The sequence below is a fragment of the Copadichromis virginalis genome, linkage group LG22, assembly GCF_057382275.1.
Source record: "Copadichromis virginalis isolate Kocher_CV1m ecotype Utaka linkage group LG22, C_Virginalis_male_GT1.1, whole genome shotgun sequence".
Lineage (NCBI taxonomy): Eukaryota > Metazoa > Chordata > Actinopteri > Cichliformes > Cichlidae > Copadichromis > Copadichromis virginalis.
The window spans coordinates 16515272-16539874 of record NC_140638.1 but is presented as its reverse complement, the minus strand read 5'-3'; the positions used below and the strand labels follow the sequence as shown (position 1 = coordinate 16539874).

General features: G+C 39.0%; 2 protein-coding genes across 3 annotated transcripts; one reads left to right on the top strand and one right to left on the bottom strand.

The window, feature by feature from the left end:
• Positions 1–475: 475 nt before the first annotated feature.
• On the top strand, positions 476–18645 carry ptpn2b (protein tyrosine phosphatase non-receptor type 2b). Of its 2 annotated transcripts, none has more exons than XM_085445476.1 (10): positions 476–713; positions 1245–1335; positions 1424–1524; positions 6150–6248; positions 8024–8161; positions 8779–8988; positions 10705–10866; positions 12381–12577; positions 13210–13305; positions 17702–18645. In XM_085445476.1, exons 1-10 carry the CDS (start codon positions 627–629, stop codon positions 17721–17723), a joined length of 1203 nt encoding a protein of 400 aa, XP_085301602.1. In that variant the 5' UTR covers positions 476–626; the 3' UTR covers positions 17724–18645. The 2 variants fall into 2 exon arrangements, with proteins under 2 accessions (XP_085301602.1, XP_085301601.1); XM_085445475.1 differs by having other exon boundaries at positions 12381–12586.
• Positions 18646–20266: 1621 nt separating this feature from the next.
• psmg2 (proteasome (prosome, macropain) assembly chaperone 2) lies at positions 20267–23500 on the bottom strand. The gene is made up of 7 exons (XM_085446672.1): positions 23273–23500; positions 22307–22478; positions 21954–22012; positions 21732–21850; positions 21471–21650; positions 21115–21235; positions 20267–21015 (listed from the first exon to the last, which is right to left on the bottom strand). The coding sequence occupies exons 1-7, from the start codon at positions 23327–23329 to the stop codon at positions 20935–20937; spliced, it is 789 nt and encodes a 262-aa protein (XP_085302798.1). The 5' UTR covers positions 23330–23500; the 3' UTR covers positions 20267–20934.
• Between the last annotated feature and the right edge of the window lie 1103 nt (positions 23501–24603).

Sequence of the window (24603 nt, the reverse complement as noted above, 5' to 3'; positions counted from 1 at the left end):
TTGTTAAAATGTTTTAGTTTTAAATACTTTAATAAATACCCCCCCGCCCCTCCCGGCCCCCCAAGCAATCTTTATTTGCCTGCCAGGCTTTTAATTTATTTGATAGAGGTAATAAAACGGATTATTTGCCATCAGAGCAATAGATACTGAATGAAGCTTTAGTGGCATAGAGATATTCTAATAATTTACAAAATACTAATGTAAAACACACACACACCAACACACACACACGTACACACAACAGACAACTTATAAAAGGGAGCATGGTTACAAAAAAAAAAAGCTTAAAAAAATGCGCACCAGTGCATTTTTAATATGAAATTAGATAGAACTCCGTGGATGTATACTGTAAACTAGTCCTTCAGACAAAGTTTTCTTGGAGTTTGACATCTTGTTTGTTCGCTAAACATCTTTGATGCATTTGATTCGTTAACCGCTGGAGGGACCTCTGTGGCGCATGCGCACCTTTCTCACTTTTGGATGACAACTGCGGCAGAGAGATAACGGACAAACACTCAGCGAGAGCTCCGCGGCGAGGGCAAGGGTTCACTGTTCGGGTAAAGGTTTCTCTGTCCTAAATAAAGTAATGAGGTAGAAAGTCAAAAAGTTAACCAACCCAACCGGCTATGGAACAGATTGGCACGGCTACGGTGAAGATGGACCAGAAGTTTGAGGAGATAGATTCAGAGGGCCGGTGGCAGAAACTCTACTCAGTAAGTCTGTTAGCATAGCAACCGCAAAGCTAACGCGGATTGTGAGTACTTAAAGCGCGCATTTATTGGAGTAAAACTAACAGTCCGGAATGCATTTACTATAAAGTTATAACCGTCTTTCCTAAATAATTTCCTTTGTAGCTCATTTTCATGATTTGCGTTATTTTTAGAAGTCGCTGACATACTTTACTTTTAATGTTACCGAAAGCTTAGTCAATGTCATAAGCCCGTGCATATGGTTGAAGCGATTAGCTACATTACATAGCTACGGACTTGTTTACACTGTTAAATCCGCTCTCCCCCCGGGAAGATCCTGCTCTTAGTTCATATGTAATGACTGCCGAAAGTTACCGCGTGTGTTTACGAGTAAACCAACTGGTTTTCTGATTGCTCTCATGTGATAATATATGCCTAGTGAAAATGCTCAGAGAGGGGCGGAACTGAAAATGTAACCGCTTGAATTTGGTACACGTAGTGATTTGTTTCATTACTTTTTCTTTTGTGTCGCTAAACCTTACTCCCGCTGTCCAGGAAATCAGGAACCAGTCCCACGAGTGTTCCTACAAAGTGGCAAAGTATCCGGAGAATCGCAACAGAAACAGATATCGGGATGTCAGTCCATGTAGGTAAACATTTGTATAAAGGCCAGACTGTTTACCTGTCAATTCACAGCCCATGCCCAAATAACATTTCCCTTATCCCACTTGCAGTCGATCACAGTCGGGTGAAGCTGAAGAACACAGAGAATGACTACATCAATGCAAGTCTGGTAGTGAATGAGGAAGCCCAGAGGAGTTACATCCTGACTCAGGCAAGTCCAAGGAGTTCTACACCATGGTTAACCCTCTGAGGTCTAAGTCATTATATGTGCTATCTCCTAACCCTAATCCTGCCCCACAAATGGTGCTTGGAATTTTATCAAACTAAAGCAAATACCTGAATCCCAAATATCTGTTGAGATGTTCAAAATATAACGCTGAATGTGATTCAGAACACGTTTTGCTTTTGTATGTACTATTTTACGTAGTTTAACAGTATCATTAGCGCATCATAAAGTGTTTAATAAGCTTCCACAACATGGGTCCACAAGATAGACAACATAATCATGGTTATTTTGTTGGCTTCAATCTGTTTTTGTGCAGTAGGACTTAGATGCCTCAAACTAAAACATACTTTACTGCTCTGTCATGTTTTTAGTTTGAAGTCTGCGCTTTTGACACAAGTTGAAACCTTAGACTCGGTGAGGATAAGGTTAAGATGCTAGGTCATCTTAAATTGGTCATGTAGTTTGGACACCAGAGTGTTAAGGATCTTGCTTTTAGGTCCATATAGTCCATTATTTATTAACACTGACTGATTATTTAGGCCCTAAAATATCTCTCTATATACACTTTTAGTTCTGTAATATTTATATGAATGTGGCTTTTCCCCCCAGTTCTTATCAAACTGTGTACATGTGGCTAGTTTGCATAATAGTTTCTGCATATGCCCTTCTTCTCCTCATAATTATTTATTATGTTAACCTGTGTACAATTACCACCCGGTTTGTTATTTAACCTCAGCCTCCAATTTCTAAAAATCCACAAAACCCAAACTAAAAGAGCTCAAAATAAATAAAGCAGGTTGGATGTTTCATTTGCTGTTAGACAGAGTTATTTGCATGTGGAAATAGACATAACACGGCACAGCAAATCCCTGAGCTGAGTAACTCAATCTGTTATCACAAGAAAACGAACTTCCAGGTGAGAATTTGACTAAGGGCGACCTGTTTAGAGATATCGACTCACACTTTTACCCCCATTCTCACATCAAAGAAGAAGCAAAGAGTTAAAGTCTGCATTAAAGTGGGAACATTAGGATTTTTTTTGTAATATTCAGGTTACTGGCTTGACTTGGCAGACGTGAATAGACCTGTTTGTAAGAGGTTATTAATGAGACTTACCTCTGAATGTAACCTAACCCTGTTTGACAAACAGAAACTGAAGTGGTCCTTCTTGCTTCCAGCGCCTCCTGAGACCAAAGCTCTTGTTCAGAATACAATTTTAATTTCTCCTAGTTATTTTGGATTAATTGGACCTGACAGTATAAAAACGAAGCATCACCAAACAAAGTTGTTTTTTCTTCTTATGGGGACACTTGGTTTGTTTTACACCATAAGACAATACAGTTACCAGTGTTTGACCCTTTAATCCCCAATTACTGTGGCTGTAAAACTACAAAATAATTCTGATCTTTGAGCTGGCATTTGAATTTTCTCTCTATCCCAAAATGTTTGATGAGTTATGGTAATGTGAAGCACACATGGTAAAACCTAGGCAGAGCTGATTTCCCTGTCTGTATTCAGACTACAGTACCTTGTAGATACTACTGTGTTGCCATGATACATCAAATATTGCCATAAAGTTGGTTTTCTCTATCTTCCGGATCAGTTTGAATTTTGTCTGTAGGACAAACAGTGACAGAATTACAGTCAGTTAAAGAGTGGCTGTGAAATGGACTGGCCGCTGAGCCGATGGTATATAAAGGGTGAACTTTATTGAGCAGAGTGAAGTATAAGGTGCATTATAGCTAAAAAAGTAAACCCCCCCATATGAGGAAAGCTGGTCATAGGAAGTTCCATAATGATCCATATGTGCTTATTCAAATCCTTTACACACATGGCACACCTGTGGCGGCTTCATTTATTATTTTAGCTCAGTTGTTCCTGATATGGAGATTAGCAGTCAGAAGTAGACAGTTAATCAAAATCCACATTGTTGTTACTGAGGCAGCTGAGCTATCATATGTCTGGTTGCACAGGTTCTGAGGTCCATTACACAGATTTAAAAATACTTCTTAGTAATTCTGTTCCTTTTACTAATTCAGACATGTTTTTGTTGTTAGTTTTATTGTTTAGTTTAATTTGCTTTGCTCATCCAGCCAAAGGACCGTGTCTAATGCCACAGCAAGTTCTTGTGAACTGTGGCCGTCTCTAACACAGTTCACAAGAACCACTATTCCTCTGAGTTTTTGTCATATTTTAGTGAAATAAAATATGCGCGTGGTGATTATCTAATAGCTCTTCACTTAAACTGTGCTGAAAGTCAAGGTCACATTTTTTTGTGAGTTGTAAAGGATTGTGACGGATGAGCTACTGTGTCATTGACGTTATGGCCAATTTAAATTCAACGTCATGAAAGTCCAGTAGTGCTTATTGTATCAATATTGTGCTAATAGATGTTTACCAACACTGTCATGACCTCTCTCATCCTTTATATTTAAATTCAGGACTTTGTATTAGCATGGCAGTTTGTATAAGATATTAATATAACACTAAGATATGGTATATATTAATTATACTCGGTGTGGTCAGTATATCTTCTGTGGTTGTGTGTTTGCTAGTAACTCAAAGAACAAGATATGGCAAAAGACATCCTGAAAACTGTGGAAATATATTTAGTTACATCATAAGCTGTGGATATTACACATGAACTGAAGCTTTCGTGTTTAAAAACAATCGCTGAAATACAGAGATGCTTTTGGAAGCAGCACGTCTCATCCAGCTTGCAGGCTGGCTGCCAGGGTTGCTGCTTGTCGGATAATGATGTCTAAATCTCTCTACCACCGGTTGTAATTGCAGTTTTGTTGAAAATATTTCCTTATATCACTAACTCTGTCAGTGATTTTTTTTTAGCCTTTACTAATTAAATCAGAATGACTGCAACAACATATTATATAATGACATTAAGATAAAAGTCATTTGAAACCTAAGAAATACCACAAGTTTGTGAAGCGAGAGAAGAGAGGTAGGCTAGAAGCTGTGAAACACTCACGTTAACAGAGTTTTATTTATCAGAAGGAACACTGATCTTTTATTGCTTCTTGAAAAGAATTAAAGGGTGTTTTCACATAATTAGCCTTTGAAATTCTTTTTATTGCTACGTTATCTGGCGTGACTAATAGTTGTTGACATTTTGAGGACACAGTTATTACAAATATCAGCTGAAATTCTCTCTTTAAGAGTCAGGAATTCATGCCACAAGAGTTGTGGTGATCATGTGACGGGTTTCAGTTGGTGCAAAACGTTGTATGAAACCAAAACCTTTACCATTGGTTCTTAACCAGACGTGCATTCTTCCTACACAGATTTGAATATTTTCAAGTCTTCAGGAAATGAAAGGACAAATGACTTCAACGGTCATCACCACAGTTAAACAGCCCGGGCTGATAAGACTCTTTATTTATGATTCTGCTCACCATGCACTGACTGCTACCTCGCTAATTTAAAGCTACTGAGCGTTTTCACGATTAAACACGACAACCCTGTATCGCGTGTTTCTCACTTCAGTAACAGATTGTAAAGAGTTGGGCCGGAGGATATTTTTGAGATGTTGACTAACAACATTTTTTAGTCTAGTCTTACACACTTGAGTTCTGTCAGTCATCCATAACATCCAGTGGGTTATTTTTTTTCACACTTTTTGTTTTCTTGTATTGCTTCTTTGGAGATGAGTCATCTGTGGTTTGTTAAAATGTTACAGCATCCCACTAGTCTGATCAGAGTCAGCTGAAAGTAGTTACACAAAGCAATCATTACACATTTAAAACTATAACCAAAATTGCAGCAGTTACTTTCCACATCAATAAATGTGATGATGATTTTTTTTTTAAACTTTTAATCCTTTAATTTTCTTTCTTTTTAATCCCGTATGTTATGTTTTCGTGGCTGTGATGATGGGCTTCTCTGTGGCTGACGACTGAAGACCGCGTAAAATGTTCCTCAGCATAACTCCAGAGAAATGGCTCGTGAGGTCAAGTTAATTCCTGTAGCACATTTAAAAACAAAGTGCTGTAAAATTATCAACAGAGTTTGAAAAAAAGGCATCATAAATTGAAACTCATTATGATTGAAATGCTGAAGAATAAAAAAGAGTTTTCAAAGAGTTTTGAATGTGTCTAATGTTGGAGAGGTCCTGATGTGAAGGAGCAGGGTTTTTTTAATATCAAAGAAATGAGCCGGTCATCTTGATGTTTAAGCACTTGTATTTTTTATTTCTGTTTAGCAGGAATGCAGCAGAGACTACTGACTACTATACCTCTGTCTTATGTATTCTGAACATAAAGGCAGACTTTTAAGAGACTCATGAAAGACCTTTGACATTTTGATGGTTTTCAGCCCACCAATAATTTACTCAGCTCAGCCACATGGCAACCTTTAGCAGTTTTGATCTTTAACTCTTGCTGTCATGCGGCAAATCTCTGCGGCATGCTGACCATAAGATTAGAGACCAACCTCTGTGTGTTGCATGGCTAATATATTGAGTGGATCTGATGTTATTGTTCAAAGCATAGACATCACATGAATTTGTTTTGTGGACCTCCCACTCTTCCAGCTGTGTAACTGATTGAAGCGTTTGTTTGTTTTTCTGTTTATTTATTTATTTATTTTGTCCACAGGGCCCCCTCAGGAACACCTGTGGTCACTTTTGGCTCATGATCTGGGAGCAAAAGACCAAAGCAGTCATCATGCTCAACAGAGTCATAGAGAAAGGCTCGGTGAGTGTAGAGTACAGCAGATACAGATTACACTCTCTGGTATGACTTCTGTTATTCGACTGTGTGCACCCACACACAGAAATTTGCAGAAATATCAAATAGACCACAGAAAAACTTGTCAAGAGATCGACTGTTTTATCTTCAGCCACACACACGCACACTTACTTGCTTGCTGGTAGTGTGAAATAATTTAAGCACTTTTTAGTGCTCATATTAAACTTTTTAAATGGTCAGATGTCAAGTAACACACCACATTTACATCCACGATGAAATATCCAATAATCATGACTGCATCCATGGATCCAATGACGTTTTCCTAAGAACTTCACAGCGAGGTCTCACAGTGTTTCGGTTTGATGTGTATTTGCAAAGGGTTCAATTTTCCCTCGTCTCATCACAACAGTAGAGAAATTCCCACATCCAAGTCTTGACTTGACTTCAGTTGTTAATTACTTTTAAGCTGGCCCAGGCCCACACTCTCTGGTAAATATTTTCATTCAAATCCTTCACTAAGCTTTAAGTAATCCTGTTAATAAACAGGGAAACAAACAAATGGACAGACCTAAGCATCACGTGACCTCCTTGGCAACAAAAAGCCAACATTTGGTAAAAAGAGGCAGTCGGTGATGGCGATGGATAATCTCAACCCCCCAACTGAGGCCTCACAGACAGCTGTTTACTCAACAGGGTCGGTTCCTTACACATCTTAGTATCGTCCTTTTCTGTAGCGATTTTAAATCTGGCTGAAAATGCAATCTTTTGTTTTTATTTTCCAAACCAGCATTCCTGAGATGTCACAATGTGATATTAAGCCCCTTTTTTTCATAATCACAACATTATCTGATAACAGCTCTACTGTGTTTTTTTTGCCTATACTGGCATGAAACCTGAAGGAATTTGTTTTTCTTACAACACTGGCCGACAGACCTCGCAAGGATGGCTTAAGTTGTCTTTTTCGACACGCTCGTGTTACTCTGCACACACTGAAACAATAACCTGGCATCCTTATATTTACACACTGCAAAAGCCATTTTGGAAAAGCTCCATTTGAGTGGGAGAAATGTGTTTTTGTGTTTTTGTTTGTTTGTTTTTTGTCTGGATGCAGAGCTGCAACATGAAACGTGAAAAAATGTGGGTTTATAAATTTTAGAGGCTTAATCTGTATGTACTCTCGCCCTCCTCCTGTCAGCAGGATTACTGGAATTCAGTGTTTTGACAGTGTGTTCACACACAGATGTATTGAGTGGATCTGGGATGCAGCCAAACCTCTCAACTCCTCTAACTCCAGTGATCCTGCAATGTTCAGATTAAACACGCACACTAAAAGTCTGTCGTGCAGAGCAGCTGTGACCTCTCTGTTTCTCCGTAAAGCAGCTGAAGTGGATCCTGCTGGGTCATGAGATTCACTCTGTGCCGGTTTTCTTTGAAATGAAAGATACAGAGCACCTAATCAACAGATATTTTTAAACTCACAAGGATCTTCTCTGTAGATTGGCAAAGTTGAGTGATAAACTTAGACTTGCTGAATTGGAATTGAACAAGGCTTTACATTTGGCAGGGACTAACTGACATAAACGTCTACAGGAAGGAAGTACACAAATACTTTTTTTTACGCAGAGTTATACATGTTTTGTGTCATGTGACGTTAGCGTCAGTGTCACCGGGTAGAATTAAGAAGATATTTGACCGCAATGTGTGTAAAGTTATTATTCAGCGTCCCTGAATAGCCGCTTCTACTTCTCCTTTTAATGTGTGTGTTTCCTCTCATGTGATAGGAAAAGTGTGCCCAGTACTGGCCCACAGCAGAGGAAAGGGAGATGGCCTTCAGAGACACACGCTTCTTGGTCACACTGCTGTCAGAAGACACCAAGTCTTACTACACCACCAGAAGGCTGGAGCTGCAGAACATTCAAGTAGGCCACAGCATTACTCAGTGTGGGGAATTACCAGCAAAAGGTGGCGAAGGAGAAGTAAAATTTAGAGGTTTCACACCAAAGATTTGCCCTTATTCACTAATGACACATATTATTATTATGTTTTGTTTTTTTATCAGATTTTTACAAAGCTTTTCTCCCACGCAAACAAAGGTTTTGCAGTGTGGAGGTGGGAAGATGTCGATGGAAAATGTAAATGAGGTGCAAACGATGCAAGAGAGCAGTCTGATACGTTTTAAATAAATGGCAAATGCACAAAGTACAGCGTAAAATCAAATAATTTAATTTTGAGTTTCTGTAATCCTCCAGCTACTTGTTTCATCATATTTAAAATGAGCGCCAAAAGGAGCGTTCTTAATGGAAATTTACAGCCAAGTTTATTTTGCTGGATTGGTGTTTTTTCAGGAGCAGGTTTATTCAACAAAAAGAAACTGAAAGTGTTGTTGCTGACTTGTTTGCCAAGTCCAGTTCTTAAACTGAAGTAACCTCCAGTTACCCCAGTCAGCACTGATAAAGACAACTGAAAGTGTAAATACACATAGAGCAAAGTTTTAGAGTTTAACTGCTAGTGAGCCCTGCTTTATCTCCTTTCACAGACAGGGGAGAAAAGGGAGCTCTACCACTTTCATTACACAACGTGGCCCGATTTTGGTGTCCCCGAGTCCCCGGCTTCCTTCCTAAACTTCCTCTTTAAGGTGCGGGAATCTGGAGCACTGGGCACAGATCAAGGACCAGCTGTGGTGCACTGTAGCGCTGGAATCGGACGCTCAGGGACGTTTTCACTAGTTGACACATGCCTGGTCCTGGTAAGTCCTGGGTCTTTGTTCTACGCAAGCTCCGACTGAATGCGTTTCATGTATTTTTGCTACCTCCACCAAGGAGATTATTTTTGTAGTAGTGTTTGCGTGTGTGTCATTCTGCCTGTAAGCACAATAGCTTGAAAAGCTTTGAATGAATTTTGATAAAACTTTGTAGGGGTGTAGAGTGGGGTCATGTTAATAGTCCATTAAAATTTGGCTTACATCCACCAATGTCTTCAGGGTCAACATATTGATTTAATGGTCGAAAATTACTAAAAAAGCTTTATAACTTAGAAGCTACAAGTCTTAGAAGCTTGCAGTGTATTGTCAACATATAGAAAGTATGGTATATAGAAAGATTTATCATATCATGCCACATTTGACCTCTGATCTTTCCTTCACAGTCAACAGATTGAGCTAAAGGTCAAAGAGATAATAATGCTATATAGAGATATTTTAAAATGTGTTTCTTACTGCCATTGTTTGTATTGACAACATAGAGGCAGTGCTATATGGGGATTCTAAGTATATGGTTACTTTGGACCTCTGTCCTCTTCTTCAAGGTGAAATAAGGTCAAACCGCCATAAAAGATCTTTTGTGTTTAAAACTCTCCTTAAATTCTGCTGCCTTTGTTTGTATTGGCAACATTTAAGAAATGAAACTGATACATGGGGATTTTAAAAATCACTTTATAGTTTGGATCGAAGTTTAATTGTGTCAGGTTTGACTTTTGACCTCACTTTTACATTTCACATATGCCTTTCCTTCGAGTTGACCTCAGAATCTGTTATTTTCAATGTACTACACATTTTCTTATTTACGTTGAAAAAGGACAAAGAAAACAAAAAATATATATACACAAAATACAATACTGTTCTCTTAAATGTAAATACTGCCCAGAGGGTGCGCTGCCCTGGGCGAGGTTTGCCCTCTTTGACCTGTGCTTATTTTAAAGATTAACACACAAGTTATTATTTGATATTTGTATGTGCACTTTATGTTAAGAAATGGCATGAGCTCAGTAACTTTCGTAATGAATCTATTGGCGCTTAAATATGAAAATAATTGTGTTTGAATGTCTGACTGAAGCACCTTAAGCACATAGATATAAGAGAAAAAATGCCGAAAAAATAAAAGTGAAGTACATTTACGTTTATCCCACACTCCAAATACAACACAGTTTTGCATTTTGAGAAAACGCAGTGTAAGGGTACAAAAATATTTTTAAAACTTCTACACTGAAATTATGGCTGTCTTTGCTTGCCCTTCCTCCTAAAAGAGCACAGTAAGGTGTAGCTTTAGAGGCAGGTTTTGATAGTTTATATAACATCCTGGAAATAAAGCCTGTTGGGAAATGTCAGAAAGCTCCTTTTTCCTCTAAACCAGCTGGCAAGCTGTCACTGTGTTTGTGTTTCATTGACAGAATCTGGCAGGCTTCCAGAGTGATAATGTTGTACTGTAGTTAACCATTCACTGTCCTTATTTTATGTGAGAGTTTACTCACTATAGCCTTCCAAAACAGACAGTGCTTTGAATAAATACAGGATTAACTTAAAAATACAGACTCAAACATTCAGGTTATTTACAAGTTTATGCTGTAGATGAAAAAATAATGGAGATTAAATTGATTTGGATTTCCCTTTGAAAACATGGGTTAACATAAAGAGATTTGGGATTTCCTTCTGGTTAATGGAAATGTGTATTATTGCTGTATCTTCTAGATGGACAAGAGGAAAGACCCCTCATCAGTAGACATCAAAAGCATCCTGCTGAACATGAGGAAATACCGAATGGGCCTGATTCAGACTCCTGATCAGCTGCGATTCTCATACATGGCTGTCCTTGAAGGGGCAAAGTTTATCATGGGAGACTCATCTGTACAGGTAGCTGTTCCAGACAGGAATAAAAAAATAAAAAACAATTAGGTGACTTTCTTTCTCAATCCGTTGTTCGTGTGTAAATTTGGAGGCCTGTGTGTAGTCCCACTTTTTTAGCAGGAGTTATTTTTTTCTGAAAAAGATTTAGAATCAGCAGACTGCGAAATATTTTCATATTTTACTGGGGGCTTACTTTGTGAATTAGTCAAAGAGAGATGGTGGAATATTTGGGGATTGGAAAGCCAGGCTGACAACTTGAGATCTGAAGGCTCAAACAAAGTATTATAATAAGCCCAGTGTGAATTACAATGCAAGAAAATGATAACTAAAACATTGGTATTCTGTTCTTCCATTTAAACTCAGACTGTGTGTTGAGTCTGAGCTTTTCTACGACACATAGATAAACACAAGTATAGCAGTAAATATAAATCAAACGCATGGTATCTGTTTACTTTATATGGAAGGAATATTATTTATCTACAAAATCCCCAAGTTGTAAATCAAGGGAACTATATTTGTCAGTAAGGGAGCCACATTATGGCCACACTGATTTGGTTGGTGTGCATCACTATGATCCTGCTGGGTGCAATGTGTTCCCAAGAAAATTATTGCTTTTTGCTTCCTGCGCACTTGTTGAAGTAGTAAACATAAATTTTTTGTTGCGCAAAAGGGCGAGTCTGCAATTGTAAAGCGCAAACTGCGTCCAGGATGGAAACAATTGTATTATACTGCTAATACAATATATGCTAATACAATACAACTTTGACTCTTTGCAAACATCTGCACAGACAGCATGCAAATGCTAAGCTAGGCAAGACTCAGAGTGATGTTAAAGCTGAGTGCATGCAGTCCTCAGCCCAGCACCCAGAGCCTGATCTTCAACACGTAACAAAGGAAGTGTTGAGCAGTCAGACTATACCCTCCATTACTCCCTGTTGATGTTTCTACAGTAGAATCACCATGGCGATTGCCATGTAACGTGTAGTGTAACTAATTACTCCCTCGAGGGAGTAGTTAACTAACAATAAATGTGTAATACATTACCCCAACACTGCTACAAACCGAATACAAAGTCAACTTTTAGTCTTTACTTACAAAATAACTGTTTCCGTCTTTGCTCTCTGTCTTCAGCAATTATTGTGGAGATGAAGACAAGAGCAGACAAGGACACAGCAGTAATGTATTCAGAGCTAATAGGTTTAGAAGACTGCGATACACACTACCAAATTCTTCTTAAAATTTAGGTTTTGTTTTCTTTTGAGAGTCCTAAAAGGTAGACAGATTTTACATTGTATTGTCTTTGAATCCTTATCCTTGAAAAATGCTATCTGAGACAGTCCTTTACATGCAGCACCAGGCGCTCTGCGTTGTATTTACGTATTTAACCTCATAAACCTAACCTGCTCTATATACTTTTGTTGCACAATGTCATTTTACAGAGTGGAAACACACAGAATGTTTTGTCACTGGAAAAAAGTACTGCTGTTCCCATCCTGTTTGCTGTCAATCTTTCCGTGTAGAATCAGTGGCGGGAATTATCCAAGGAAGATCAGGAGCCGCTATCAGAGTCTCCCCCTGCACCTCAGCCACAGGCCAGGTGTCCGACGGAGCGGCACAATGGCAGCCAGCAGGAGGACGGAGGGGACTACAGACAGGACGGCAAAGCGCCTGCACAGTCTCCCTGCAAGGAGCAGGAGCTCGATGGCAGCACAGCACAGTCAGTACAGTGAGTCTGATAAACAAAAAGCGTGTGTAGATTATCAGCCAATAATCAGCTGATTGACCTATTACTGGTTCAACTTCTAACAAAGTATGAATGTCAGAGTGAGGATAGATGTAAAGTGAATCCGATGAAACCCATAAAAAATAGAAGAAAAAATTAAACTGGGATTAAAAAACCAAACAAAACAATGAAATTAACTGAAATGACACTTTGTACTTAAATTTTAAATGGCAAACTTAGAGGAAACATCTTTAGTTTTAGACTTTTTCAGTTTGGTCACATTTGTCAGCACAGCCGATTGTCATTATAAAGTGTGTTTTAAAACTGGTCTGACTTCTTTATTCTATCCCAGGCAATTACTTCCCACATTATAATAACTGAAAATACTGAAACTTACACTGATTCTAATGAGAACCAAACTGAAATGAGAAAATCCACTCTGGAAACAAATCTGAGAAAAACTAGAATCTATAAAACCAGGAGTAAAAACTGATGACAAAATGTTAAACTATACCGTCTCTGTTTGGTGTCATTTGGACTTGGCTACAGGCTACATGTGTAAAAAAAAATTAAATGTACCGTTGTTACTAAACAACTGTTTACCTGCGTTCCTCCTTTCTACGCAGAAAACGACGCAGGGAAGACAGCATCTCCAAATCGAGCACAGCCAAGACACCCCAAAGCAAGTCCAGGACAAATGACTCTGAGAGGAAGAGAAAAAGGTGATTAAAGTTTTGGTTTAAACCACTTTTTACTCTCTTTTTTGTTTTTTATAGTCAAATCATCAAGTTGGTGTTCTCTGGGATGATTTTTCATGCACCATGTCAGTACCTGCTGAAATTTGGACTGCCAAGCGTTACATATGTGTGTAAAAAATAATCAACGTGGGCAAATTTAGGTAGTCCATTGGGGTTAATTACCCCAATGGAAGTCAGGTACACCACTGTGTTGTATTTAATAAATGGCTTTAGCAGTAAGCGAGGTGTTAAAATGCATAAATTGAGGCATCGAATGATTTTGCACTCTCTTAGGTCTTTATTTTCTTGTAGACAGCGGAGAAGAATTTTTATTTGACCACTGTTACGATGTCAAATACAAGAGGATACAAGTCATTTTTCAGCTACACTTTAATTTACTTTAAGGGATACACAGGCTTTCCCAGTGTGTGACTTAAACCTCTAATAGCAGAAGTTACCCCAAGTCGGTCTTGAAACTTCATTTTTTTTAGCTTTTATAATTTTCTGTTTCTGTTTCTCATAATTCTTATGCATCGACTCCTCTAGCCTAGCCAGCTGACACACAGCTTACGTTCTCATGAAGGCACAGGTTGACACCTTATTTCTGATGACAGTGCACCTCAAGAGAAAAAAAAAAAACTGCTTCTCACTGAATCACTTCTGAGAAGGCAGCCTTTGTTGTGTGACATGTCAGCGTTGTTCCAGTAATACAGGCAAAACGGCGCCATTTCTGTGAAGATCTTACACTGTTGTTGTGGTTCTCCTGGACAGTTTGGGCTGCATTTGCTGCACATGACAAGAGCTCGGCTGTCCGGCGGGGGGCGGTGTATCTTTACCCCCCTCTGAGGCAGCAACGACAACCACGGAGAGCGCGTTTAACGGACGAAATTTACCCGCAGCTTTAAAAAAAAAAACAAAAGAAAGAACACCCACTCTTGTACATGGAGGTCTGTGTGTTTGCGTGTGTGCAGGTGTGTGTATGTAAGTGTGTATTGCTGTGTTTTCTCTTGGGGTTTTGTTCTTCCTTTGATGATTTGCTTGGCTCTTGTGGTTTTGGAGTTGTTAATTTTGGCTGCACTCTAGCATGCTGCGCGAGTGTGAGTACATTTGTGGTTGTTGGTTTTCAAAACTCTGAAATGTCAGGTTCGGTTGGAACAATGCAAAATGCTAATTATTATTATGCATCATATATTTGAATTTGCCGTCAGCGTTTTATCTCTGCAGTAAACCCTGTCAAGAAAGTGGGCGTACGAAAGATTAATCAACAACCTCTGCTTTGAAAATAAAAGTCATGCAAGGAAGGAGGCCTGGAAAGAGAAGGCAGAAGCATAGATTGTCCCTTGGCAGTTATAGAAAAATACATCAGTGATTGGACCTTTGATGAAGCCCTCCATCCTGCCGTTCTGACAAATGAGGAGTGGGTCTGACTGAAAACCCAGCTGAGTCTACTGATGGTCAAACGCCCACAGCTTCAGTTTTAAAATCTTGATACCTGTGCTCCAGCGGAAATCCACTCGGTGTTTTGTCAGTCGATGTATTTCTGAAATATTCGGTTGTTGTAAGCAGCTGAAAGTGCGCCTCTATGGATCAAACGCCACATCAAGATGCAGTCAGCGCTAACTTTTGAAAAATCAGCAGTCTTAGCTGCTCACAGCAGTTTGCTTTCTGTTTTCACAAAGCTCATTTTAAGCTATTTGCTGGCTAACACACAAAATAAGCAGCACTGCCAAAGTAGCAGTGAAACACCAGAAAAGCTTTTTTTTTTAAAAAGGCTCTGGTTCCAGATGTGAATTTCCCCATTCATTTTCTCTATTTACTTTTCCTAAAATCCTCATACTGAGAGTTTTAGGCCTTGATCAAAGCCAAACAACCCATGAGGTAAAGCATGACCATAAAAATCTTTGTTTGGGATCACAAAATTAAAGGAAAACAAAAGAAAAAAGGTGCATTACTGGGTACACAATTAATGGTGAAGAAATTACTCGTCCCAATAGTGCAAAACCTAATCAAACTGAATTCTTTTCATTTCTGTATTGCTGTAAAATAATAGTGTTGTGTGTGTGTGTGTGTGTGTGTGTGTGTGTGTGTGTGTGTGTATATATATATATATATATATATATATATATATATATATATATATATATATATATATATATGTCTGTGTGTGTGTGTGTGTGTGTGTGTGTGTGTGTGTGTGTGTGTGTGTGTGTGTGTGTGTTTGTGTTTAGTAAAGGATAGTGTAGTTGTGTGTATGGTACAGTTCTTTGTTCCCGATTGCAGTGACAGCTCTTGCAGTTTCTGAACTTTCTTCCCACTAAGCAATCTGCAGATTTAAACATTGCCACGGTAACACCAGCCTCCACCAATCACAGACGTTGCCGATTCAATTTAAGATTGTGGGTAGGCTAGTTTTGTTTTTTTGGTTTTATGGCCCATAATCAAAAATCCTCCTGGAGAACATGAATGGGATTTTTACTTCTGGAACCTCACCTGTGTCATTGTAACATTTGTGAGAGGAAGCAGCCAGAAGTGCATCTCAAACACACAAATCAAAGAGTTCAAAGATATATTGATGTATTTTCAGGATGATAATTAAAAAACAGTCTAAAGAGTACACAGCTGATTGCAGCTGCCTGTGGCTCTGCTAAGGCGTACCCTGATTTGTGATCCTTTTTCTTCTAACTTAATGCAGACAGTAAACTATATTAAAATAATCTTGTTGAATTCGGAAAGCCTCCCTAAACAGTTGCCCCCCACATAGAAAGAATGCAGGTTTAAAGAACATCTGCTTTGGCTTAACTTTTTAAAATAATGAGTGGATATGTCTGGATTTGCTGCATGTTTTTTCTATCTTGAGGACTTTATTGTGTCTGTTTTCCTAGTGGATTTGTGTATTGTGAAGTGCATCAATTGTGTTTTGGACTTTATAAAGTTTGAATATTAAATCAGCAGCTTTTCTTACTTAAACAGGCTGGAAGATCAAAAACACTTCCTGTTGCTCAACTAACAACTAATTTTTAGATCGTTTTCTTTTCTTTTCTTTTTTCTTTGCTTGTGTGTCTGGAAATAGTTGAAGTGCCTGTAAGTTACGTAAAGCGCTTCAGTGTTTACTTCTATCCAACCAACAGTCCCAGACCTCAAAACGGAAGAGGCTGAAACTACACACATGTAGTTTGATGTGTTATTAAAGCAGTCAGAGTTAATGTAAGTGTAATTTCAGGCCCGACTCCAGCTCTACAGCAGTCATCTACGTTCTTCATTTTAGCACTGATCATTAGATCTAATGGAGAGGGCAACTTTTGCTTTACTTTACAAAAATATTGAACATTTCTCTGAGATGTGGGGAAAAGCTTGGCTGTATCCGTAACATACCATTGTTGGTTGTGATTACACTACGTCTTTACCCTTGCACGTTGGAACTGGAAGAGCTGGTTTGGTAGCTCACTTTGACTCTATGACTACATACTACAGTTGTGTGCAGGGCTTTTCCTGCCTAGAGGAATTTCTGGCACCCTCCAGAAAGTGCAATAAAAATCACTGCCATTGTTTGTTGAAATAGAATTTACTCGAGCATGATAGACTTGAATTAACAGACTCCTTACCTTTACTGTACTCTGGGTGCGGCTGGGTACTACACTGTAGCATTTCTGTATACCTGAACTTCAGTAGTGTGTTGGTAACGTTCCCCACAGAAGCACAGATTCATACAGTACCACAGCCAAGTGTACGCATCATCAGCAGCACAGGGCAAACCACACCAGCAGTCGAAACACGAGCAACTTCAGCAGCTGGATACTGTTGGAGGTTGGCCTTTTAAAACAAACACTGGGCACTGAAATATCATATTGGTATCTAAAAGCTAGTCCTAAAAGCAAAGAACGAAACAGGGATGTCTTTGGACGCTTTAAAATAACGAAACATTTTTGTGTTTCAGCTGAAAGCTTCTGAACCACTCGGGGGTTTTCCTGGCTCTCATCGAGCCTTTGGAGGGTACATAAATATGATTGGTTGAGACAAAGACCTCAAGTTACAAAAGGTTACTATGGTATTGCTGGCCATAAACAAATAAACAGTTGTGGTGATCTTTTTCTTTTGGGGGGGATTTTTGTATGCAGGAAACCCCCTGTGAGTGTGACGAGTTTTATTAAGCATAACAGCTGCTTTTGCTGCTCTGATAGTCGGTCTGATGTTGATGTGATCAAAGTGATCTTTAGATTCCTGCTTTCTGCGGTTTCATCACGGCAGCTCGGCCAAGCCTAAGATACTAACGGGATTTTTCGTAGCACGGCTTCCTTTGATCACTCTTAAGCTTCACTGACCGACAGAAAAAAGTTTTTTTGAGTTTAACAGGAACTTATTTTTCTTTATTTTCTTTTCACAGGGCGAAAACCAGCGACTACTAACCACCTCCACCTGTAGCCACAACTCTGGCAGCAAAGCCAACATCGGCAGGGAACTCCAGCTCTCTCCCAATCTTCCTCACCTCCATGTCCTCAGCTAGCGCTCCTTTTCCTTTTCATTGCTTGTGTGTCTTTTTTTTTCCTTGCATACCGGCCTATCATCATTAGTTAGAGCCAACATTTCTGTTTCTTCTACCATCAGGAACACATCACGTCCACCTCCGGCTCACCTTTCCGATCTCTCATCCTCATTGTTTACAGTGGACACTTTGACATTCGTTTAAAGACAAGCACACCAGCGCTTTACCCCTCTGGCCACACCTCAACCTTAAACTGTCAATGCTGCTTCCGGAGTCAAAAGATTTTTTTCTTTCTCTCGCTCTCTTTTTTGGCATTAATAATATTATTTTGCAGCTTTCTCATTCTTTTACGCTCATTTACATTCATGAAATTCAGACTGAAAATAGGGGCTATGCATTGCCAATTTGTAATGCTGTTTATATGTGTATTTTTGGAAAAGGGTAAAAAACATTTTTTCAGAGGCAAAAGTAAAAAATGTTCTATTTTTTATAATAAATTACTTGAAGTTTTTCAGGTGATGTGGGGCCGGCTGAATGAAACACACTGTCTCGCTCCCATGTGAGAAATTCAGTGACATGTAATGTTTCCATGATGTACATAGTGTTCTTCTTTTTTTTTTTAAGAGAGATGTGTACAAAATGACATATTTTTGCTTGTAAAGGAAACCCTGAATACCAAAAGAAGAAGAAAAAAGGACGAAAGCTTATGTTACACACCTGGATAAAGTAGAAAGCTGATTTAAAGCTGACTTGTTCTCCTTTTGAAACAAATTGTCTTAAGTTTGTTTTTGTTTTTTAGAGTGTAATCTGTAATTAAAACTGGTATCATCTAGTTTACATACAAACTGTTCTTCTGTGGTTATTTATCTACAAACCTGTTGGTTTGGTGCTATATTAATGAAATATAACAATAATAATAATAATATTAAAACAATAATATATGTCTTCTTTTGGATGAAAAGAAGTTGGATAAATTGGAAGAATTAGTATTTGGTTAGCTAAAATTATCAGTTGTAAGCTAAACGAAGATTACAAAGACACATAACCATCCATAAAATTATATTTAGTCATTTTTTAAATGTAATTTTATGATGATTTGGTGTTCAAGATGTAAAACTAAACATTTTTAGTAGCAGGAGGATAGATTTTTGTCAGTTTTTCCTTTAGTTTTCATACTAAGCTAAACTAGCAGTATGTAGGTTGTTGCCCACAGTGGTTGTAAATGCTGAGACCCAGTAAATATAGTAAGAGCTATACAACAGAAAAAACCCAGTTTAAAATAGTTGTGTTTGTCCATGAACAATTTATTGTGTTCAAATTTTATTCTATGTTGTATTTTGTTGGTTTACTTCCGTGGCATCTTATAATCTTCTATCTAATTTCAGGATGTGAGAGAATCCTAAAATTTAGGATAAGAAATATTGTCAGTATTAAAATATTTGAATTAAAAACCTGAATTAAAACTATATAGAAAACAAAATGCAGCTTCTTGCTTAAGAAATGGGACGACTAATAAAAACAAGACTTGGAAGTGGGCGTGGTCAGCACCAGAAGCAGTCTGAACTGCTGATGACAGGACAGTTTTGACTGTCTCATTGTTGCAGCAGATTCATCAGACCAGGAAATATACTTCCAAATTTATTCTATTGTTTAGTTTTGAAGCCTCAGTTTCCTGTTCTTGGCTGACTGGAGTGGCACCCAGCGTGGTTTGCACTTCTGCATATCTCATTTGTAACCAGTAATTCTGAGTTACTACTGATTTCCTGTCAGCTCAAAGCAGTCCTCTGCTTCTCCTCTGACACCAACAAGGTATCCAGAAAATCACTGGATATTTTATCCTTTTCAGACCATTCTCTGGAAACTCTGGAGATGGCTATGTGGGAAACTCCCAGCAGATCAGCAGTTTGTGAAATACTCTGACCAGCACGTCAAACAACCACACCACATTCACCAGTGGCTTAAATGATTTTTCTTCCTCATTCTGAGGCTTGTTTTGAACTTTAGCATGTCATCTCAAGCATGTCTACATGCTTAAATGCACTGAGTTGCTGCCGTGTGATTGATTGATTCGATTATTAGAGCAATTGAAAAGGTATAACTACAGAAACAGGTGAGTATCTTTTGTACCCTAACAAAAAAATAACCAAAACAATATTATTTTTTCCTCTTCTTCAATGTGGTCAATTATGCCTATCAAATAAACATTAAGTGGCTTGTGTGTACATATTTAATAACTTATTTATGCCTAAATGGCACTTAGTAGAGTGCTTTTATTACAAAAAATGCTTTGAACTCCTTAAATCTGCCCCTGATGAATACCCCCATATTAATTTAAAAAGATATAATTAAAAGTAATAACTTGAAAAATCATTAGCAGTAAAAACTGAACTGAAATGAGCAAACAAAAGTGTGAAAATGAAACTGAAAACAAATCCAAGATACAAAACTATACTAGGAATCCTCAACTGCTTATACACCATTTTATTTAATGTCCTCAGTTCAAATTTACTTGTTTCTTTCAAATTATTCAGATCCAGGACTTTATTTTATTGCTCTCCCTTAAAAAAAATCTCTGCTGTCAGCAGGACATTCCTTTCCCACAAGTGGTCTACACACAGAAAATGATTCAGACTGAAAGGAAAACCACAAAATGGCTTGAATCGGAGCGTTGTGCTGTTGTTACCATTATAGGTTGTAGAAAAGAATCAAATTACAGAGAGGTGGGACTGCCAGGAATACAGCATGGAGCCTGGCCAACCACTTTCAGTTAAGTGGGTGGAGGCTTAATCCAGTGATCCACAATCAAGATGAATTCACACCACATTCCTGTAGCAACTTTTTATTAGAAAAACATTTTTTTAAACCAGGAAATAGCAGTCCAGAAGTGAATGTTTGGGTCACATCCTGTATTTGTACATTTTATTTTGTTATGTTTGAGTTATTTAAGATACATTTCCAAGACGGAGGAGATTTATGTGGGCAATTTCCATCTTTCTATATGTCAGCGCTGCCATCAGTCACCGGGTTTGACCCCAGTCGAGAGTTTGCTGAGGTCTGAAAACGACAATATGTGGAGCAAACGTCTTGCATTAAACACAAATTATAGAGGGTAAAAAACTAAAACACTATACATATCAGAACAGTGCAGGCGGGATGCCGTTTCCAAACAGGAGACTCCAGGAAGTCGGGATCTTCCATTTGTTGGGCTGTTTGCTCTGAAAGGAGAATTGGAGAGCAATGATTCTCCTCACAGTGACATTACCACTCCTCTGAAACTTTAGGTTGCTTTAATGCTGCGCTGTGGTGTCACTTACATTATCGTCCAGCAGATGGAGCCAGTCGTTGAGGTGGTTCGCCAGAGCGAAGGCATCGGGGATGTTGTCACCTTCTGAACAGAAGAGCAGCAGCACAGCCAGCGGGAGGTCCTCTTTGCAACTGTGCAGCACACGTGATCACACAAACACAAATAATATTAACAAGGAAGTCTTACTGAGGCGTTTCAACATACTGAAAAAGTGTCTGAACACACCTTTATTGTGATTTATATTGGAATAATTATTAAACTGTAACAGTGACCCATGCTCTTACACACAAAAATAAAAATCATTTTAAAACCAGCTCCCTGTGTTTTTGATGATCTTTTGTCTACCTGCAGGTCTCCTGTCTCTACCTGTCTGTGTAAAGTCCTTTGGTGATGCCTCCTCCGGGGATGCAGAGTCGTGGTTCCGTGTTTCCGTCTGTGAGTCCGGGGAAGGCCGGGACTCGCTCCATTTCCCTCCAGCCCAGCTCCTTCAAAGCGTCCGCGCTCCCTTTCAGCAGGGACGGCGTGACCAGGTACCTCAAAGGAGTGCTAGCAGAGACACGTGTTTGTTGAGCAGACATGATTGAAAAATGCAAAAGTGAAGAAATAAGGCGATGGCGTCGTACTTACCCCTGCAGCTGCTGGTCATCTCTCTGGTAGGCGTGGCTGCTGGAGAGGACGACAGTCCTGGAGAAGCCGCTGGATTTGATCCAGGACACGAGCAGCTGACGAAACTTTTTGGTCTTTGACTGCAGTTTAAACAAAGGTAGAACAAAAGAAAACAACAATAGGCATACAGTATGAAAGGAACTCAGAGAATGAACTGACGTCATACTGATGACTGATTGTTACCTGAAGAATTGGTGCTCTGATCTGAAGGACCGCCAGCTTCAGTTCTGCTGCTGCGTAAACTGTGGATTACAGAGGGTTACTTTTCTTTTGACTTCACAGCAGCTGCAGACAAAACTGCTGATCACCTGACTGATGGTTGACAACAACAGGACTAATGTCAACTAATAAGACAGTGCTGATTAAAAACAACCAGAAGATCACAGTTGGGATAGCGGACATCCCAGCGCACAGCAGTAAAGAGACAGTAGACTTGAAGGGAACATTTCTGAGTTGTTTTGTTTTTGTTTTTAATTTCTGATCAGAAATGTCGACATCTCTGTGTTAGACAGGCACCAGCAGTGACCCAACTGTACCTTCAGCAGGAGTGTGCAGCTCCTCGCCATCTTCTTTGCTGCTGGCATACGGGTTGTTCCCGGCCATCGGGATGAGACAGTCAGTGTGTATGTGGCCCACCCTACTCATGTTCAGAGTGGACACGATGAGATCCACGGCCAGCTGACCCACGTTACCTACAGCCACCGCAGGCTGGAGGAGGAAAGAGGGAGAGAAGTAACAAAAGTAAAGAGAAGGCGAGAATCGTTTTAATCACTTTTTCCTTTTCCTGAGCACATTTTAGTTGTGCAAAACATCTGATAAAGAAAAACATGCGTTAGAGAGGTCCAGTTTTTACTAGGCCTCTAAGTTTTTTTCAAGTTTTAGGACAGTTGCATTTTTTTTGTAGTTTTATTGCACTGTGCAAGTTTAAAGTCACCCCTTATTTCTTTATATTTTGCAATAACAATGGAAAACAGGTGCAACAAATTGTTCAAACATACATGGAAATACAGCAGGCAAAAACAAATTTGTACTATTATTCTTTAACATTTTCCATAGATGTAACTAAAACAATGGGAATAAACGTTGCCATGCATTATCGTGACAGGGTGCGCGTAGTGTCATGTGTCATTCATTCATCCCTTGAGTTAGGTGTCTTTTATGAGCTTGAATGATTCACAGGTAAATATTTAGTGGCTTGACACACAAAAAGACTGCTCTGAAAATACAAAGAAATAAGGGCTGGCTCAAGACTGTGCCTCTGCGTCCCTCCACAGTGGACAATAAGGCTGTAACCGTGGCGCAAACACCCAGCTTGAATCCAAGGGGTTTAACAGGACTTTTGCATTACACGTGTAGGAATTAAAGGTATTTTTATACACAGCCAGTTTCTTGGATGAAAATCACAGAAGTGAAGCTTTTGTTTTTCCCTGGTGATTACACGAGTCTCATATGAAAGCATGAAGCAGGAACTGATGGGAGGATTATTTTCGTCCGTCACTCACCATGACGAGGGTAAAATCTCTGAAGGAGGGTCCTGAGCTCTGCGAGGAGATAAACATGGTGCTGTTCAGCCAGCAGGCACACACGACCCTACAAGCCTTCAGATAAACAAACTAAATTAAAAGTTAGACGTCTAAATTGCAATCCCAAGGCAACTTTCGCTTCTATTTTCATTCCTCGCGTTGTGGACCTGCTCGGCTCTGTGTCGACTGTTGATGACGGTTTCAGTACCACGCGGGGATGCCCAAGTTAAATGTTACAGTGAAGCTTTGTTTGTTTTCTAATAGTTTTAAGTAGACTTCTTTAACAAGCATCCACAGATTTGTTTAAAGCTCCAAGTGTTTTTTTTACTTACTGTCATTTAAAGTGGTGTTTTATGTGTTTCTATTACGATCAGGCATGTTAACGGTCAGACTGTAGCTCTGCAAAGATTTACTGCGCGTTAGAGATCCTCAACTCTGTTGCCTCAACTGTGCTGTGTTCATTTATCTATCGATACATACATCCATAGATCCATCCATCCACCCATCCGTCCGTCCCTCCTTCTGTCCTTATATGTACTATTGTATGTGTGGTAAAAACATACATAATTTATTTACACTCGGCAGAATTGCACATATAAATATATATACATGCTTCACAGAAGCATCAGGAGTCAGCTGATGTTCATTCACGCTTCCTTTCATTTTTATTCTATTTTTATTTCTCTTTAAATGAAGGATGCCTTCAAGGATGTGGTAAAGGGATAATATATTCCTCTCCAGCTTGTTGTGCTTAAAGTAAGATTAAAGGTGGTGTAGAAGATGAAAATTGCATAACAATCAGACATGTAAGTTACTAAAGAGAAACAGCTTTAATTAGTCAGTTTGCAACAGGTCAGTAACATGGTTGGGCATAAAAAGAGCACCTTAGAGTGGCCGAGTGTCTCAGAAGTAAAGATAGCCAGAGGGTCAACAATCAAGTTTACAAATTCTGGAACAATTTTAGAATAATGTTCCTGAATGTAAACTTTATGAAGATTCTGAGAATCTGTAGGAATCTCTGGGCGCAACAGACAAGGCTGAAAAATCGATACAGGATGTCCGTCATCTGTGGGCAAGGCGTTAAAAGCAGGCCTGATTCTATCATGGATATCCCTACATCTGTCACAGGGTGGAAGTAATTTTAATCTTTTATTCTGTGAGTTTCACGGTGTCTGCATGCTTTTATTTTGAAAGTGAACTACTTCCAGCCCACATCTCCCCAATTAAAATAATGTCTTCGCTGGGCTAAATCTAATTTAAACTGAACTGAGGCAAAGTGAAAAACTGTTCTATGGTCAGACGAGACAAGA

Bases quoted from the DNA above. Each gene is read 5' to 3' on its own strand.
- ptpn2b (XM_085445475.1), top strand. From the start codon at position 627: ATGGAACAGATTGGCACGGCTACGGTGAAGATGGACCAGAAGTTTGAG. The intron at 8,989-10,704 runs GTAAGTCCTGGG...TGTATCTTCTAG, and splicing joins TTGACACATGCCTGGTCCTG to ATGGACAAGAGGAAAGACCC. The intron at 13,306-17,701 runs GTGATTAAAGTT...TTCTTTTCACAG, and splicing joins TCTGAGAGGAAGAGAAAAAG to GGCGAAAACCAGCGACTACT.
- psmg2 (XM_085446672.1), bottom strand. From the start codon at position 23,329: ATGTTTATCTCCTCGCAGAGCTCAGGACCCTCCTTCAGAGATTTTACC. The intron at 21,651-21,731 runs GTAAGTACGACG...TGTCTCTGCTAG, and splicing joins GATGACCAGCAGCTGCAGGG to CACTCCTTTGAGGTACCTGG. The intron at 21,236-21,470 runs GTAGAGACAGGA...TGTGCTGCACAG, and splicing joins AAAGGACTTTACACAGACAG to TTGCAAAGAGGACCTCCCGC.